The sequence below is a fragment of the Notamacropus eugenii genome, chromosome X (genome assembly GCF_028372415.1).
Source record: "Notamacropus eugenii isolate mMacEug1 chromosome X, mMacEug1.pri_v2, whole genome shotgun sequence".
Classification (NCBI taxonomy): domain Eukaryota; kingdom Metazoa; phylum Chordata; class Mammalia; order Diprotodontia; family Macropodidae; genus Notamacropus; species Notamacropus eugenii.
In genome coordinates, this window is record NC_092879.1 from 43,565,997 (window position 1) to 43,584,652 (window position 18,656).

General features: G+C 43.9%; 1 protein-coding gene across 6 annotated transcripts in view; it reads left to right on the top strand.

Annotated features, from left to right (window-relative positions):
• Positions 1-731: 731 nt before the first annotated feature.
• The window catches only part of AKAP14 (A-kinase anchoring protein 14), a 33,815-nt gene continuing 15,890 nt past the window's right edge, over positions 732-18,656 (top strand). For 3 of the 6 annotated variants that reach the window (XR_011971284.1, XR_011971285.1, XM_072627025.1), the window contains exons 1-5: positions 734-1,732; positions 7,278-7,436; positions 11,915-12,066; positions 14,934-15,034; positions 15,167-15,258. Coding sequence is in view for 4 of the 6 variants with exons in the window: in XM_072627025.1 (XP_072483126.1) it covers positions 14,944-15,034; positions 15,167-15,258 (183 nt within the window). In the remaining 2 variants the exon portion in view is untranslated. Of the gene's footprint in view, positions 1,733-7,277; positions 7,437-7,480; positions 9,550-11,914; positions 12,067-14,933; positions 15,035-15,166; positions 15,259-18,656 lie in introns of those variants that run through there. The other 3 variants (XM_072627022.1, XM_072627023.1, XM_072627024.1) reach the window with 3 other exon arrangements.

Sequence of the window (18,656 nt, forward strand, 5' to 3'; positions counted from 1 at the left end):
GCTTTATATATGTTTTACATATATCTATATATTGCATGTACATATGTAGGAGAAATGCAGGATTCCTGGTTCAGTAAGAAGGCAGATGAAATTCAGTTTTATGTTGATAGTAACAATCCAAAGCACTTTTATGATTCCCTGAAAGCTATTTATGGACCAAAACCTATGGTGCATCACAACTACTCAGTGCTGGTGGAGTCACATTGATTACTGATAAGGACATGATCCTAGAGAAATGGGCTGAACACTTCCATAGTATTCTCAACAGACCATCATCAATCAATGCTGAGACCATTGACCGTTTACTTCAGGTTGAAGTCAATCCCTCCTTAGCTGAACTTCCAACTGAAGAAGAGGTTTTGAGGGCCATAAGGCTCCTTTCATGTGGCAAACATTCAAACTATGCTTCAGAGAATGCAACTCCGATGGACTGGCCACATTGTTCAAATGAAGGACAACAACCAACCATATATGTATAGGTTTTTATGATTGTAAGTCACTGGGTAAGTCTCTCAACCCCTCAGTGCTCCAGGTCCGTGGTGTCAAACTCAAACAGAAATGGGGGTCACCAAACATCTCTGCTGGCAGCATATTAGAAAGTCACATATAAACATTATGTTCTATCGTGTTGTTATTTATTTTGTTAGAATTTCCCAATTACATTTTAATCTGGCTTTCCCACCCCCACCCCCACCCCCACCGCCCTCCAGTGCTGCCCGTTGGGCTGCTCATTTGACTCCTGTTCTGAGCGAACCTTTGTAACTATAAATTGCTGCATAAGTGCCAACTTGCTTTGGTAGAGTGTTCGCTGGGAATCTCCTCTTATCGATAAAATCAGAGGTCTGGGCTCTAGCCATATCTTAAACATTTTTATATGCCTATATATGTATGGGAACTAAAATGTAAGTTTCTTAAGAGCCGAGCTTGTATCAATTCTTACATTGCTTTCTCCTCGCACATAGTGAGCTTAGACACACAGCTCTCTACAATGGATAGGGTCTCTCAACCAGGAGGACCTCACTGGGGAATATACATTCCATACCCATTAACTGAGAAGTGGATTCTCTACCCACCCACACTTTGGGGAAACACATTCAGGCCAATGTTCTTTGCTGGGGAAAGAGACTGTGTCTTAAAACAAGACACACACTAGTTAGATCTCGTGATTCTCCCTGGGAAGATATACTGTTGAGGATGGTCAGCCATCCTGATCCCAGAATTGAGAACTGGACAGAGCTCCCAGCTCTCTGAGACTAGAGATCATCTAGTCTAACCTACATGGGGGAAACTCAGACCCAGAGAGGGAAGAGAGCCAGCCAAGGCAACACAGGTGACAAAGGGAGATCCTAGACCCAAGTTGTCTTTCCGCTCTGCTCCACTGCCTTCTCTAGACCCCTACAAATCCCTACTGTGGCAGAAGTAGGCTGCGGGTACTCTAGGGCCTAGGCAAGTTCTAAAATTGAAGGCAGCTACAAGATGTGGTCTGACTAGATCCCCTTGTTCCTTTGCTGAATAGAAGCCAGCAACAATTGCACTCTGCCTTTCCCCATTGGCTGGGAGTGACGTTGCCAGGACAGCCATTGTTTGCAAACGTTCCATGTAGGAGTCCAGTGTAACAGCTGCCGAATGAACTAAAGGGAGCCTCAACAGCTGCCGAATGAACTAAAGGGAGCCTCAACAGCTGCAGCTGACCAGGGGGAAAGAGTTCTGAGCCAAGGACCTTGTTGGTCAGGTAGGCAGGACTGGGGCTGGACTCTCATCCCGCAGGGCACCCTCTACCTGCCTGGGTGTCTAGCCTTTCCATCCTTTATTGGCCACTTTGGGCACTTCTGGGGATCGATAAAAAGGGTTAGGAAGAGAGGGCTCAGGAGTGACTTGGATGGGGAGGGGATGGTGACTTGATTTTTTGGGGTGAGTGGATGGGGGACTGAAAAGTGGCTAAAACCCCACAGAAGAGATAGAAGATACCTTCCCCCCTTCCTTGTAGGAAGTGGGGAGACTATGTATAAATTCAGACCTTTTTAAACATGTTGAATTTTTTTATTCTTTATTGTATGGGATGGATGGGCCTTTGGAAAGGGGAGAGACACATTGAGAAATGTACATAATGTAGAAATGAAAGATCACTAAAATTTTATTTATTTTAACAAAATTGACCAAAAAGTTGAAGTCGTCTGCCCTCATCCCCACCCCTACCTCCTCCTACCTCCACCTCTGAACACTGCAGGTTCTGTGATTCACCATGGACAAAATCCACTCACCTTATCCAGACACTTTGCAATCTGGCCCCAGTTTGGGGAGGGTTTGGCCCAGGGATGGGGAACCTGCAGCCTCGAGGCCACATGTGGCTTTTTAGGTCCTCTGGTATAGCCTTGTGACTGAGTCCAAGTTTTACTGAACAAAATCCTTTTATTAAAGGGATTTGTTCTGTGAAATTGGGATTCAAAGGGTCACACTTGAAGACCCAGAGGGTCACATGTGTCCTCGAGGTTGCAGGTTCCCCACCCCTGGCCTTTGACCAGGGCTGTGACGAGTTGATCACTATGGAGGGATTCAGAGTTAGACATCTCCCCACCACCCCCAGCCTTGTTTGTTGTACCCACCCTGGCCTGGAAAGCCTTCTCTTTGAAAGAGAAGCAAACTGGTCTTATTTTCATCTATCTTCTGTTATCCTGACACCTTCTGGCCCAGCCAATGAATGTCTGCTCATTGTTCTCACTTAGAAAGTCTTTTGTGTTGGCCTCAGTATCTTTCACGAGCCTTAGTTCATTCAGACTAAAGCATAAACTTCCTGACTATTCTTAAAAACAGGTCCAAGCCATGCTTTGGTATTGGTCATCACTATTAGGCCCCCCCTTCCATCTTTTGACTGAGCTCATCTGAGTTATCTGGGCAGGTATACTGGTGTTTTCTTTTTAACCTTTCCTCCATCAGAACGGCAGTAGTGAATGGAGCTAAGATTTAAACCCTGGTCATCTGACTCTAAAATCAGTTCTCTTGATCTTAACAGCTAGCGTGCTGCATCCTTCATCTGCAATTATATTGTCAGGACTTCAAATTTTTTTGAGCCAACCCTCCTTTTAGAGACTCAGGCCAAATCAGATCATACCTGCCGCCTTCTTCTGAAGTCTGAAATCTTTTGGCCTAAAATTTAGGATGAATGGGTCACTGTGCCCACCATTTCCTTCCATGATTATCCCCAACTCCAGTGACAGTCACTTTCTCCCAAGGTTCCTGTTACTCTCACTAACCAGTTAGTTGCCCTTCATTGGTCAGCATTAAGTTCAGAATAGGATCCTAGATCTAGATATAGGAGGGACATTAGAAATCATGAAGTCTGACTTTGCTCCCTTTACAGATAAGGAAACTGAGGCCCAGAGAGGGGAAGGGACTTACCCAAGGTTGCAGAGATAGTAACTGTTGGAGGTGGAATTTGAACTCAAGTCCTGGGACTTTTGGTTCAGAACTTTTTCCACTGTACTATGCTGCTTACTTCTGCTCATCACTCTTTCCACCTTCTGAAAAATGAATTATCCACAACTGATTTAGTTGTTCTTTGTGGAGAAGAGAGGGAGTCCCCACCCCCCAACCCACCTGCTGCCTTCCCCCCTCACAAGTATGTCTTCCTTCTCTGCTACTTTGTGATATGTATCATCCATTTCATTGCTCAACAAACCAATCCTTGGATAAGCATTTAAGTATCTACTATGTGCTTGGCACCATGCTGAGTGCTCAGAATACAGAGACGAAAATGAAACAGCTGATCCCTCAGGAATCTACCCAAGACAAATGTGCACAGATGAGTGTATACAGAACATAGGGATAGGGGTAGCAGGTGCCTTGAACAGTGAGAGATTGAATGACTTGCCCAGGGTCTCACAGTCTGTAAATATCAGAGACTACTTGAACCCAAGGGCTTCCCAGAAGAACAGGGGCAGTGAGAGGGTACAATGAAGAGATCACCAGACTTGAGGACAGGAAGATTTGAGTCAAAAATCCAGCTTCAGATACTTCCTAGCTGCATGACCTTGGGCAAGTCACTTAATCTCTGTCTTCCTTTTAACCTCTTCATCTGTAAAATGGGGATAATAACCCTATCGACCTCATAGGATTGTTTGTGAGGATCAAATGATCCTATAAAATACATACCGTCGCCCCTAGGTGGCGCAGTGGATGAAGTGCTGGGCCTGGAGTCAGGAAGACTTGATTTCAAAGGTGGCTTCAGACACTAGCTATGTGACTTTGGCCACTTCATTTGTCTCAGCCTCAATTTTCTCATCTGTAAAACGGGAATAATAATAGTAGCATCTACCTCAGGATTGTTTTGAGGACCAAATGAGATACATATGTGTGCATATGTATATGTATATACATGCATGTATATATACACACATCTACATATGTGTACATATAGGCAGATACATATACAGCATCTACATGATGTAGTAGATAGAACACTGGACCTGGAGTCAAAGAAGATTCAAGTTCAAATCCAGCCTCAGACACTTCCTAGCCATGTAACTCTGAGTAACTCACATAACTTCTGACTTGGTTTCCCCATCATAGGAACAATGATACCACTTACAGAGGCAGCTGGGTGGCTCAGTGGATAGAGCACCAGGTCTGGAGTCAGGATGACCTGAGTTCAAATCCAGCCTCAGATGAATGACCCTGGGAAAGTCATTTCACTTCTGTTTGCCTTAATCCACTAGAAAAGGAAATGGCAAACCAGTCCAGTATCTTTACCAAGAAAACCTCAGGGTAGCTAAGAGTTGGACGTGACTGGACAGCAATGCCACTTATCTCCCAGAGTTGTTGAAGGATCAAATGAGATATTTGCAAAGTGCTTTGCAAACCTGAAAACATTGTATGAAGCCTAAGTATTAGACCTAGTTTAGAGCTACCCATTGCATCACACTGCCTTAAAAGGTTAGATAAGAAACATGGAGAGGGGTGGACTTTAAGGGATGGCAGTCAGGAAATTAGGTCCCTCTCACCCAGATCTGGCTATAGTGAGCCACCTTTTCAGGCTCCTGCCTTCCAATATATGTACTTCCCTCCTCTATTTGTAGGATCATTATGCTCCCTCTTCCAGAGCCAGAATTTTCGGGCCTAAAGCAAATTCCCAGAGGGAAATTGCTACTCACCCGAGAGCTTCCTGGGAGCTAAGCTCCTCTCTCTAAATTTGAACAGGAGGAGAAACAGGTCTCTTGCTCCTAGACCAGGACCTCATCTCTGGCCATACCCTATCGAGAAGTCCCCAAAGGGCTCTCCAAGGTGAAAAGTAGTCAAAGGGGGATGCTGGAAGCCATACTGACCACCCCTACCCTCCTGGCCCTCACTTCTCTTTTTTCTAGGACTGACCTATCAGGAATATCAAGTTGCCCTTCTCCATTCTGTGAAGGAGAAGTGGCGTCAGCTGCGTCAGTACCCCAGAACAAAAACCCTTCCTCTATCACCCTAGTTATTTCCTTTCTCAACTGTGTTTCTTTTGAACCATTATTTACTTTCCAAACATGCAAGCCCATCCCACCAACTGATTTTCTTTTGTCCAAAATCTCTGGTTTACTTTATTAATCTGCATTTTGTGCACTGATACAGACAGCTGAGGCCTTTGGGTAGCGTGTCCACCCTCTTTCTCCCTTACTTATGTATCACTTAGATCAGATCCTGTGTGACCCAGAGCAATTCATCCAATGTCTCAGATGGGGCCACAGTTAAATTATGGAGCAGCTCCCAGTCTCGATAGATAGGGGGAGCTTTCTCACCAGAAATCCTCTTAATGGCAGAAATCACCAGTCTTGTCCAAAATAACAACATAGGTTTGCAGTTTTCTCCTTCCATTTTCTGTTTAAAGCCCTCTCCATCACATTGGCAATCCTCCAAGCAAACACATTCCTCCAATCCCCATTCATCCTATCCTTAGCTAAGAGGGCATTATGCCGATAGATTAAACATTGGTTCAGAAAGCCAGCTCCAACTCACTCCACTTCCCGTATTTTCCTTTCTCTTCTAAGGTTCCCATTTTCAAATGGGTGAAATGATACAAACCCTCCATTGGTTCTTAAATCCTCCAGTTTCCTGTTCAGGACCCATTACCCTCCCACTCTGTGCTTTCCACTTTTCTTCTGATAGCATTATTCTTAGACGTGTGAGCCTTCACAAGGCAAACACCCCAGATATCTGTTCTAGGAAGACAAAACATCTCCTGATTGGCCAATTATGAACGGCCAATAATGTCCATCAGTCAGAAAGCATGTATTAAACACTTCCTATGTGTCAGGCATCACACTAAGTACCCAGGCTACAAAGAAAGGCAAAAGCAATTGTCGCCCTTGGAGAGTTCCCATTCTCATGAAGGAAATAACCCATGCGAGATCTATACAGTGTAAATGGAAGGGAATCTCAGAAGGAAGGTCCTAGTGAGGGAGCAAGAAAGACATCCTACAGAAGGTTAGATTTGAGGTGAGTCTTAAAGGGAGAGCCAGGGAAGAAGGTAGGTATGGGGTAGGTAGATGAAGGGTTCAGGGAGGTTGTTGTGATTGTCCTTCATTCTCGAAGAGGACCATGATGTCAGGGAATGATGACATGACTTGCACTTGACTTTGAGTGAGGGAGGGCTGTTCAAGGTCACCAGCCTCACTTTCCCCTCCTAAACCATCTGGGTCCAGCGGCCTGATATTCATGAGGCTGACTAGAGATGGCCCAGAATGCAATGTGAGACCCTGGTCTTTTCAGGCTAAGGTCTTATCACATTCTCACTTTGCGTGAGATGCACCTATTCAATGAATAGACCTCTTTAAGAAGTTACTCAAGGGATGGCCCCTTTTAATAAAAAAAGAAAAAATCAAACTGGGAGGGGAAGACCCTCAGAGTTCCTGGGTAAAAGAGGAACAATGACTATTTAGTATTTACATTCACTCTGTGCTTGATGGGCGCCTGTTGTGCAGTCTATGAACTCCAGAGTGAATTGAGTTTAAGACTTGGTCTTTGAGCAAGAAATCTAGCCAATAAACCCAAAGGAAAAAAGGCAAATTTTGGCCATGGAAGTATACCTTCCCCTGAGTAGAACACCCCAGCACCCTGGACTTCTCTTTTACCCAAGAGTCCAGGTTGGGGAACCACAAGGAAATGCAGGTTTATGGATCGTACTGTAAGTGGAGGGGAATTAAGTATAGGAAAGGTAGGAAGGGGCCAGATTGGGAAGGACTTTAAAATCCAGAGCATTTTCCATCTGATCCTGAAAGTAATAGGAAGCCACTGTCATTTTTGAGTAGGGGGAAGACACGGTCATATATGCATTTTGGGGAAGTTGTTCTGGCAGCGAGGGGAAGATGGACTGCAGTGGAGAGTTGAGGTGAGGAGAGCTAGCAATTCAGGACCTGCACCAAGGTGGCGGAAGTGATTCAGTGGAGAGAACGGAAGATGTTTTGAAGGTAAAAATGACAGTACTTAACAACAGATTGGATTTGTGAGAGTGAGCGTGAAGTCTAGGATGACACTGAGGAAGTGAGCCTGGGGACTGGTGACTCTGACAGTATTAGGGAAATTGGGAAGAGGGAAGGGTTTGGGACAAGATAATGAGTTCTGTTTTGGACATGTTGAGTTTGAAATGCCTCAGGGACTTGAGATGGCTGACAGGCAGTCGATGGTTCAGGACTGGAGCTCAGGAGAGAGACTAGGTCTGGCTGTATAGATCTGGGAAATTGTCTGTGGAGAGATGGTAATTGAACCCATGGGAGTGGAGGAGATCGCCAAGGAAGACAGTAGAGAGAGGAAATTGAATGTGTGCGAATGAAATTCTCTGGTGGTTGGCAGTATGCAGATACACACTGATTATTAAAATATCACTGCAATGCCAAGAATCACAATGGCAGAGTGCAAAAAACACCCCGAACCAAAAGAGTTCAGAAGGGGACACAGAAATAAAAGGGATGCTTTTGTTACTACCTTGTTCAAATGAATAAATCCATTTTTTAAAAAAGCTGTACGTAATATATGTCATGTAAATTGTTTTTCAGGGCAGCCAGGTGGCTCAGTGGATAGAGCGCCAGGCCTAGAATCAGGAATATTGGAGTTCCAATCCAGTCTCAGAGTCTTACTAGTTGTATGACCCTGGGCAAGTCACTTCACCCCGTTTGCCTCAGTTTCCTCATCTGTAAAATGAGCTGGAAAAGGAAATGGCAAATCACTACAGTATCTCTGCCAAGAAAACCCCAAATGGGATCACAAAGATTCTCACGTGACTGAACACCAACAACATGCTTTTTAAAAAAATTCTCATGTATTTTATTTTTAATTTTAATTTATATTTGTACATGTGTGTTTGAAAAAAAGATCTTGTTATCCTCAGTTTGTCCTCACCTTCATCTCTGCATGTGATCTAGTGAATAAAGCTGGCCTATGGGCCAGGAAGATCTGGGTTAAAGTCCTGACTGACCCATCCTGGCTGTGTCAAGGTCAAAGTCACTTAACCTCTAAGTACTCTAGGCAGCTAAAAGGTGCCTACCTGCATTGATAGAAGGAGCTTCCTTACCTGGGAATTCCATATATTAATGAAATCTCAGGTCCAGTCCCTATCTTAATCATTCTTGAATGTATCCTTTTCTCTGTCCTTCCTCTAGAGAGCATCCCTTGTGACAACGAAAAAAGAAAGAGGAAAATAAAACCGTTCAGCAAAACTCACCAGCTAAATGTGATGGTGTATGCATTGTTCCCCACCAGGAAACCCCCCATGCCCCCACACATGCAACACCTCTGCATAGAAGGGAGGGAGGCATATTTTCTCATCCCTTCTTTAAAGCCAAGCTTGGTCATCATAAGATTGTTTTTTTGTTGATGATTACTGTTTATGATTAAAAATCTCCAGGGGGTGTCAGATCAGGATCTGCCTCTTATCTTCTCTTTGGAATCCAGGGAGAGGACCTCAGGGTTCCAAAGAGGAAGGTTCATTCGGGTAAAAGATTAGCTTGAAACCTGCTGTCAATGAGCTGAAGTCAGTTTTGGGAGGTCTGAAAGTTGCCATGGGCCCATCACTCTCTAGTACAGTCAGAGAAGTCTTGGACTTGATTGTAAGTTTTTCGGAAGTCTCCCTCCTGGATTCCCTCCCATCTGACTAGAGCAAGCCCAAGTGTAGCGAAGAACTCCAAGTGTACTTGGCACTCGGGTCCATCCACACTCTGCAGACAAGTGGGCACTTTGCCTTTTATTACCTCTTAAAAGCTCTTTCACAGACTTAAGCTAGCAGGGCTCCACAGGACCTGAGACAGCTTCTGATCCCAGAGTTCTTAACGTGGGGTCCAGCAACTTCCTTTAAAAAATATTTCAATGGCTAGATTTCATTCTAATTGGCTTTCTTTGTCCTATGTATTTTACTTTATGTATTTAAAAACGTAATTCTGAGAAGGGGTCTGTAGGCTTTGCCAGTCTGCCCGAGGGATCCAGGACACAAAAAAAGGTGACGAACTCCTGGTCCAGTCCAGTCCCCTTATTTTACAGAGGAGGAAACTGAGGCCCAGAGTGAGGAACGGATGTGCCCACTGTCACACAGTAAGTAGTAGAGCCCAGATTCAAACTCCAGTCTTCTGCCTCTTAAATTTGGTGCTCATTCTGCACCCCCTTCCGCACCCCCTGGGAGGCAGGTTAATTGGGTCACAGAGAACGAATGGGACTTGTCTGAGATCATATAAGGAGGGCTAGAACCGAGATCTCTCAACCCCAAATCCAAAGCCCTTTTTCATAACATCCCATGCTTTCTCTTGCAGATTCCCCTGTTTCACAAAATAAGAAGTTGATAAAGATAATATGATATCCCTACAACAAGATTTCTGGGATTTCTGTAGGATTTGCTGTTTAATAGAGTTACTCAATATGCCTGCAGGGTAGGGCAATTCATTATTATTCCCATTTAACATATGGAGAAAGTTAGGCAGGGAAAGAGGTGATGGTTTTAGAGCGATCCATTTGCAGACCTCAATTTGGAACCGAGATTCCTGAATTCCAGTACTGTGCTTTTACCATTAGACTAAGCTATTTCTAGCCATGATGGGAGAAACGGGTGTTTTGAAACCAGATGGAAAATCAAGGGAGCTTCACCGTCCCCCACCCTTCCTGTCTCCAATTTCTGTTACCAGAAAAACCTGCTGATGTTTGCTTTTACCAAGCAATGTAAAGGATGCCCCATGTGCATCACAGGTCAAGACCCCTAATGTCTTCCTCTGAGCAACATAAGAGGCAATGGGTAGAACATGCTGTACAATCAGGGTCATTTGAATTCGTTACTGACGTCAGACATCTTGTCTTCTGGGTGACTGGAGGCAAGTCAACTAAGCTCCCAGGGCCTGGGGTAGTTTTTAGGATCATCTCTTACAGAAGAGCTGCCTAACAGCATTCGTGGAAGGAATTTCCACACTGGAAATTGTTCCCTACATCAATGAAATCTCAGGTCTGGATCCTCCAGTCCAAAAAAAAAAAAAAAAATGACACAAGTCATCTGTGTGAAACTGAAAGACATCAGTGCTTCACTGCTTTTCACGTATCATTTGAGCCAAGCAGATCACAGTAGACACTTCCAGTTTCAGCAGATTTAAATCAATTTAGAATTGATTTAAATCCAGCCTGAGTTCTTCCATCTCTGATCTGAGACATGTTGCTAGATAATTCTCCAGGACATTAGAGAGGGAACTCTGTGCCCACCATCTCATCTCCCCCTGCCTCTCTCTCCCTGTCCCACATTGTTAAACCTATTATGGTCAGAATAGGGCAAACTGAGGCAGAAAGTTCCAAGGATGATCAGTTTATTAGTAAAGCACTGATTTACCAATACATAGGATCTCAGCAAAGCTAAGACCCCCCCCCCCCCAAATGAGGGGGACAGCTCCCTTTTAAAGTTTCTAGGGAGTACAGAACAAGACTTTGTAGGTGAGGAACAAGTTATGATTGGTTACAAGAGCTGAACATCATGAATGGTGAAATCAAAATGATTAGTTCCAGAGCTGAGGCTGGGATTGATATGATTGGTTGGAAATTAGGAATGAGGGGCTAGCAACAGCCCTCTCCTTCCCTCCTGTGACTGGGAAATGTTCATTGTTTGAGTTCATCTGCAAGGTTAGAGATAGTGGACCAGACTTCTTTGGATAACAAGCCAGACCTCCTCGGAAGATTGTTTGGTAGTGTACCAGACTGGTGTCCACCCACATCCCTCAAGGACACCAGATTTCCTCGAGGCAAGAACAGAACACTGATTTTCTTTTTCAATGAATGTAAACAGCTTTATCGAGAAACAGAAACCTGTTTGCATTACTGAATATAAAGCTTGGTTTACACTCATATAAAATGAAACAATGAAGTCTAGAACAGAACCAGAACCCACAGGACTGATTAGCAGAACTGGATTTCTAAACTTAATTCATTACAGTCCAGCTGAGTTTCTGCATTAAGTTCAGCGACAAAGAGCCATGACTTGAGCAGTAACAGGACAAAATCAGTTAGTTGCAAATAGGATCAATTTTAAAAAAAGACCCAGAATCAACCAGATCATTTCACCCTTCCTTGATCTAAGGAATACACTATATCTTCCACACCTCAGGGAGGTGGGCAGGCGGGGTGGTTAGGGTCCTCCATGATCTGTAAAATATGCATGAAATTTTGTGATCCTCCCTTTGTTCCAGAAAAGTCTGATTTTTTTCTTTTTCTTTCATGGGGTGTTTACAGTACTTTATTGTAAAATTTGGGTTAAGTATTTGGTCATAGGTTCTGTGTCATCTGTTGGCCTTTGCATGCCACCTGCAGCTTCTGCAAAACTTCCCCCGAATTCCCATTTAATTTTTTATGCCTACCCATGATATATTGAAACCACGATGGGGAAAGTCACAATGTGGAAGGAATAACTGTACTTTCTACTTTCCTCCCAAAGGGCGGAGCCAGGACAGACCACCACTGAGCTGCTTGATCTCCTAGACTACTGAACTTTAGGTTGCTCTTCAATACCAAGGACGTGTTCGTAATCACCACAAGTCCCATTCCCCAAAGACTTTCCTCTCCACCAACCTCCCCCTCCCCTTCCAGGTAGGTGGTGCTCCAATTTTTCTTCTTTTAGAGGGAAGGAAACTGAGGTTCTGAGAGCCCACACTCACCAGCTGGATTTGAATCCAGGTCTTGTGGTGCCAAATGCAGCATATTTTCCTTTCCACTGATCTCAGTGATTTGCCTCCACTAAGTAGAGAAAGGGAGAAGAGTACTTGATACCTTCTTGACAATTAGCTTCCCCAGCTGGATGGATGAATGTCTAAGGAGAAGGGAGAGATGATATGATAAAATCTACACTCTCTTCACCTTCTTTTAGGTTGTTACGTCTTCTTTAGGGTTTGCTTAAATGAATGGACTCATTGAATTCCCAAAGCATTTGTTAGAGACCCTCTAATATATATGTACACACATATATATAATTGGTTAATATATATTATATATGTAGAGATATATGTATATGGGTTTTAGAACATAGGTGCCTAAATTTAGAGCTAGAAAGGACCCTAGAGTCCAGCAAGTTCAGCCTTCTTGTTTTACAGATAGGGAAACTGAGGTCCAGGGAGGGGAAGTGACTTGCTTAAGGTCACGTATAGAATCCTAGACCTAGAAAGGATGTCAGGGGCCAGGTAGTCTAACCCTTCATTTGACAGAGAAGGAAACTGAGGCTCAGTGATTTTGAAGTGATTTTGCTCTACATCAAACAAGTATGTGACCAGGCAGGATTTGAGCCCATGTTCCTCTGACTCCCAATCTGATGCACTTTGAATTGTGCCATATCTCTTCAATAGCAGAGATACAGTGTGGAAAAGAGCCCTGATTCTGAGAGCTAGGGTTGCAATCTGGCCTCCAACTTTTCTTAGCTGTGTGGGAAATCACTTACTCTATCTGAGCCTCAGTTTCCTTTTTTCACACCTCACCTCTTGCAGTATAGTTGTTTCAGTTCTTAGATGAGCACCAGGGAGTCAAAATGGATGGGAAACAAAGTGTTTTGAACAAGTTACCTTGAGAAAGTCACTTCCCCTCGGTTCATTCAACAATAATTTATTAAGTTAGTCAAGCATTAATAAGGCACCTACTTAATAAGCCAGACCTTATGCTAAGCACTAGGGATACAAAGAAAGGCAAAAACTGTCTCTACTCTCCAGAAGCTCTTAGTTCAGTGGAGGAGATGATGTGAAAATGGCTAGGTGTAGACAGGATATATACGGAGTAGATGTCAGGAAATCTCAGGGGGAAGGTGCTAGCCTCTGGGGGATCAGAGAAAGGTCTGAATCTGGAAGAAAGTCAGGGAAACTAGAAGGAAGAGAGGAGGAGACAGCAGTCTAGGAAGGGGGCCAAACAATGCAAAGGCATGGAGGTGAGAGATGGAGTGTTCAGCTCCAGAAACTGCCAGTTGGTCAGAGTAGCTAAATTGTAGTGTGACTAGAGGGGAATGATATATCAAAAGACTGGAAAGGTAGGATGGAGCCAAGTTGTGAAGGGCTCAAAATGCCAAACAGAGGGTGCTTGTCATTTGATCCTGAAGGTGCTAGGGAGCCACTGAAGTTTATTGAGTGCGAGGGTGACATGATCAGTCCTACACTTTAGGAAATTTACTTTGGCAGCTGAATGGAAATTGGATTCAAGTCAGGCAAGACTTGAGGCAGAGACCCCGATTAGATGCCTATTACAGAGGTCTAGTTAGGAGACAATGAAAGAATGAATTAGGCTGATGAGAAGGCTACATATGTGAGAGATATCAGAAAGGTAGAAACAACAGAGTTGATGACAGATTGAACATGTGGGATGAGTGTGAAAAAGGAGACAAGGATGATAACAAGGCTGAGAAACACAGAGACTGGGCAAGAAGTGATGGCCTTAATAGTAAGAGGAAAGTTGGGAGGAGGGAAGAGTTTGACACCCATTAAGATAGTGAATTCTGTTTTGGCCACATTGAGTTTGAGATGCTCAAGGGGCATCCACTTTAAGATGTCCAAGAGACATTGAATGACATGGCACCATAACTCCAGAGAGAGGCCAGGGCTTGCTGGATAGTTCCGGAAATTATCTGAATAGAGATGATGATTAAACTCCAAGAAGCCAATGAAATCAACAAGTGAGATACTGAAAATGAAAGAGAGAAGTGTCTAGAACTGAGTTTTGGGGGACTCCCATGGTTAGTGGGCGTGACTCCAAAAATCTATCAAAGGATACTGTGAGAAGGAGTAGTCAGACAGGTAGGAGGAAAACTAGGAATCAATGAATTTTTAAAAAATCTCTTATGCACCTACTATGTGCCAAGCAGGAGAGAACAGTGTCATGAAAATCTAGAAGGAGCTTTGTCCAGAAGGAGAGAGTGATCCACAATATCAAAGGCTTCAGAGATGTCAAGAAGAAAGATGATTGAGAAAAGGCTATTAGATTTGGAAATCAAGAGGGCATTGCTAACTTTGGAGAGAGAAGCTCTTATGTGTGCCAGGCAATGGGGACAGAAAGAGCAAAAACAATTCAGACTCTCCCCTTAATTATTTAAGGAGTTTATGTCTTCAGTTTCTTTAGCTGTAAAACGGGACAATTCCTAGTCTGCTTCTGAGTGCTCCAGAATCAGTGATTTGGTGGATGGGAATTATCCTGTATTGAAATGAAGATTTCCAACCATAGGCTCCTAATGTCCTCAATGTCACCCTTGGGAGTCTCCAATTATCTCAAAGGGGATTGCAAGATTTTCAACCCCAAATGGATTTGAATTCACGCCATAAGACACTTGGAGGAAGGAGGGAGGTGATGTGTTGAGAGTCACAGAGCATCAGGGTCCCCCTGCACAGTACAACACTCCTCACTGATGGAAGGCACTATGTCCACAGCCATCCATGGTTCTCATCCAATAAGGGAAAGAGGCAAAAGGCAACTTCTTGAATTTCTTTCAGGTTGAAGATAATGGATACAGACACCTTATCCACAAATGAAGTGGAAAAATCTGTTGAGATAGCGGAAGATGCCATTTTTGCTGCAGTTAGGACATTGGAAGGTAGTGATCCTGGAGGGTCAGGTCATGCAATAAACGTTTATAGAGTGGGCAAAGCACTGAGGTAGGGAACTCTTGCTTACCCCCTTATTTGGTTCTACTGTACTGATTAACTGGCTCATGGCTTGCTTTCAGAAGTGGAGAATCCAATCAAAAACATAGAATGGATAACATGTAAGGACTTCACAGTGGATCTAGGTCGACAACAGATTGAAGAATATATTGCAGTAAGTTCTGTTAGTTAGTCAATTAGCATTTCTTGAGTGCTTACTATGTGCTTGGCACTGTGCTAGGGATAGAAAGAAATGCAAAAACGCAGAGCCTGCCCTCAAAGAGCTCACAAGCTAATGGGGGGAGACAACATGTCAACTGTTATGTACACCAAGAGATACCTAGTATAAAGGGAAAAGGAATCTCCAGGGGAGATTCTCTGCACTAGCAGTGCAGGGATGGAGGGAAAGAGGGATTAGGAACTGGAAAAAAGCCTCTCGCAGAGGGTGAGATCTGAAGGAGGCCAAGGAAGACAGGAAGGAGGCAGTCCAGGTGTAGGGGAGAGCCAGAGCAAAAGCATGACCTTCTGGGGTCCTGGCCTTTTAGCTAGTCATGGGTAGAAGGCGGCTAAGGAAATGGTCCTCTTCCTACAACTAAGAAAGGTGGTTGATACCCAGTGAAGGGCACAGCCTTAATTGAGGTCATCTCCTTGCCAGGGATATCCTCAATTTTGTGCCAAGAGGACTTGGATCAAAAAGTTCCATCCTCTCCCATCTCCTTTAGGAGCTTGGTCCCCTGTATCATTGCCCCTCCTTCACTCATCTTCAGTCTCTCCTTAGCTAGTGACTCCTTGATGCCTAGAAACACGCTCACATCTTTCCCATCCTTAAAACACCTTCACTTGACCCTCCTATCTCTTTAAACTAGCCTCATGTATTGGCTCTCCTTTTTCCTCTCCTTCCACTCACATCTCAATCCCATGCAATGTGGTTTCTAACGCCACACTTTGACTGCTGCCTTCTAGATGACCTTCTGTCTCAGAACTACAAACTCTTTTGTCTTTTCTCAGTCTGTGCTCCATTTGACACGGTTGAACCCTGTTCCCTGCCCTTCATTTGCCTCTCTTGACTTCTGAGATACTGTTTTTGGTTTCCTACTTGTGTGAGCATTTCTTCTCTGAACTCCTGGTCATCTCTCACCTGACTACTGAAGATGGGTGGCCCCAAGGCTCTCTCTTTATACTCTTCTCCTCGGTGATCTCATCCCCTCCACGGGTTCAGTGATCATTTCTATGCACATGACTCCCAGAGCTATAGACCCAGACCTAAACTCTCTCCTGACCTTCAGTTCCACACCATCTTTTGGTGTTTTTGGACATCTTGAATTAGATAATCTACAGCATCACAAACTCAACATATCCAAAACGACAACTCACTATATTTTCTCCTAAATCTATTCTGCTCGACTTCCCTATTTCTGTCAACAGCAGCACTATCCTTCTAGCCATGCAGTCTTGGCATCACCCTCAATGCTTTCCTCTCCCTCATGCCTAGAGTTAATCAATAGCCAAATCTTGGCACTTATACCACAGCAATCTCTCTCCCATCCTCTCCTCTGCTCACATCTTCTTCCCTGGTTCAGATCCTTAGCAATAATCTCTGCCAAGCCCACCTCAAACTCAGCTTAGCTCTTGACTCGACTCTCTGGACTTTCTTTCTTTGTTCCTTCCTTCCTCCCTTCCTCTCTTTCTTTTTCTTTTCCTTCCTTCCTTCCTTCCTTCCTTCCTTCCTTCCTTCCTTTCTTTCTTTCTTTCTTTCTTTCTTTCTTTCTTTCTTTCTTTCTTTCTTTCTTTCTTTCTTTCTTTCTTTCTTTCTTTCTTTCTTTCTTTCTTTCTTTCTTTCTTTCTTTCTTTCTTTCCTTTATCTCCAGGGGCAGCTAGGTGGTACAGTGGATAGGGCACCAGTGCAGGAGTCTGGAGGACCTGAGTTCAAATCTCACCTCAGACGCTTGACACTCACTAGCTGGGTGACCTTGGGCAAGTCACTTAACCCCAATTGCCTCATCCTGGCCCATCTCCAGTTATCTTGAGGAATATCTGGTCACTGGATTCAGATGGCTCTGGAGGAGAAGTGAGGCTGGTGACCTGCACAGCCCTCCCTCACTCAAAACAAAGTGAAGTGCAAGTCACGTCATTATTTCTCTGATGGCATGGTCTTCTTCAGCAGTGAAGGATGAACACACACTTTTATCTCCTCTCCCTCCCTTAATAAAGAAAAATAGAAGTCTGTTACAAATATGTATAGTCAAGCAAAACAAATTCTTGCAATGTGTACCCTGAGTCCATCATCTCTTTGTCAGGAAGTGGGTAGCATATTTTTCCAGGAATCAGGAGTACTTTCCCCTCTTTATCCCACTCCCCTTTTCACTTCCCTTTTGTTTATTGTCTCCCCCTCCTTGAAGGCAGGGACTGTCTTTTCACTTGTATGTGTGTTCCCAGAACTTAACACCGTGCCTAGCACACAGTAAATGATAAACAAATGTTGGATCTTTTTCTTATCAGTCTCCTCCCTCTCCAGTCTATTCTGCATAAAACACAGATCTGCTCACCACCTCCCTTACCCAGAAATCTTCACTGGCTCCCTAGGATGAAATGTAAAATGTTCTGCCTTTAAAGGAGGCATCTAAAGGCATCCATTGGCAGGATCTCAATACTCTACACCACCTTAGTAGATTGTACAGATATTCTTTGACTAATTTACCTAGGCAGGTGCTCGGATGACAAACATATACTGCCTGGGCTTGGGCACCAAGTCTTTCCAGGGTGGTAGACCCTGGGCAAGCTTGTGCTTCCCTGGCATTACCTTTGAGAACCCAAAGTCACCCCTACACTCTGCTGAGGCACTGGGGGAGCACTTTATTAGGATACAAATGTTTTTGGTAGACCACACCCCATGACTTCCTCGGTCTAGGAAATTTGCCCTACCAAAGGGGGTGGGCAACTTGGCAACTTAATAGTCTTTAGAGAGGTACTCAGGGTACTGAGCCAGCATATGCCATAGGTGGGACTTGAACCCAGAGTTTCCTGACTCCAAAGCCTCTATTCACTATTCTAAGCTATCTCTAATAATTTTAAGTGTTATTTCTTAATAATGGTTCATATTTCTATGATATTTTCTTCCACAATATTACTATCTCCCTTTTGACATATAAGGGAACTGAGTCTCAGACAGGTGAAGTGACCTGCTAGGGTCACATAGCTAATAAGTAGCAAGGCTAAATCTCCTGACTTCAAGGGCACTCACTGACTTTTTCAATACCAGAAGGGCACACATCTGGTAAATGAAAACTGGTCAACAATCTCTTTGCTGGTGTGCTTTGCTTTAAGAAAACTCGGCACAGGAAAATTCCTACTTAGGAGCTCAATAAAGTAGGGGCAAACCATCAAAAGAGACTGAAATGAGAGCTTTACAAAAAAGTATTTACCATCGTGAAACCCTCAAAGAGCAGTTTCATAGTATCCTCAGTCTAGAGCTGGAATGGATACCAGAGTTTATGCAGTCCAACCCCCTCGTTTTAAAGCGGAGTAAGCTAGAGCCCAGAGAGATGAGATGATTTGTCTGAGGTCATGGAGGTA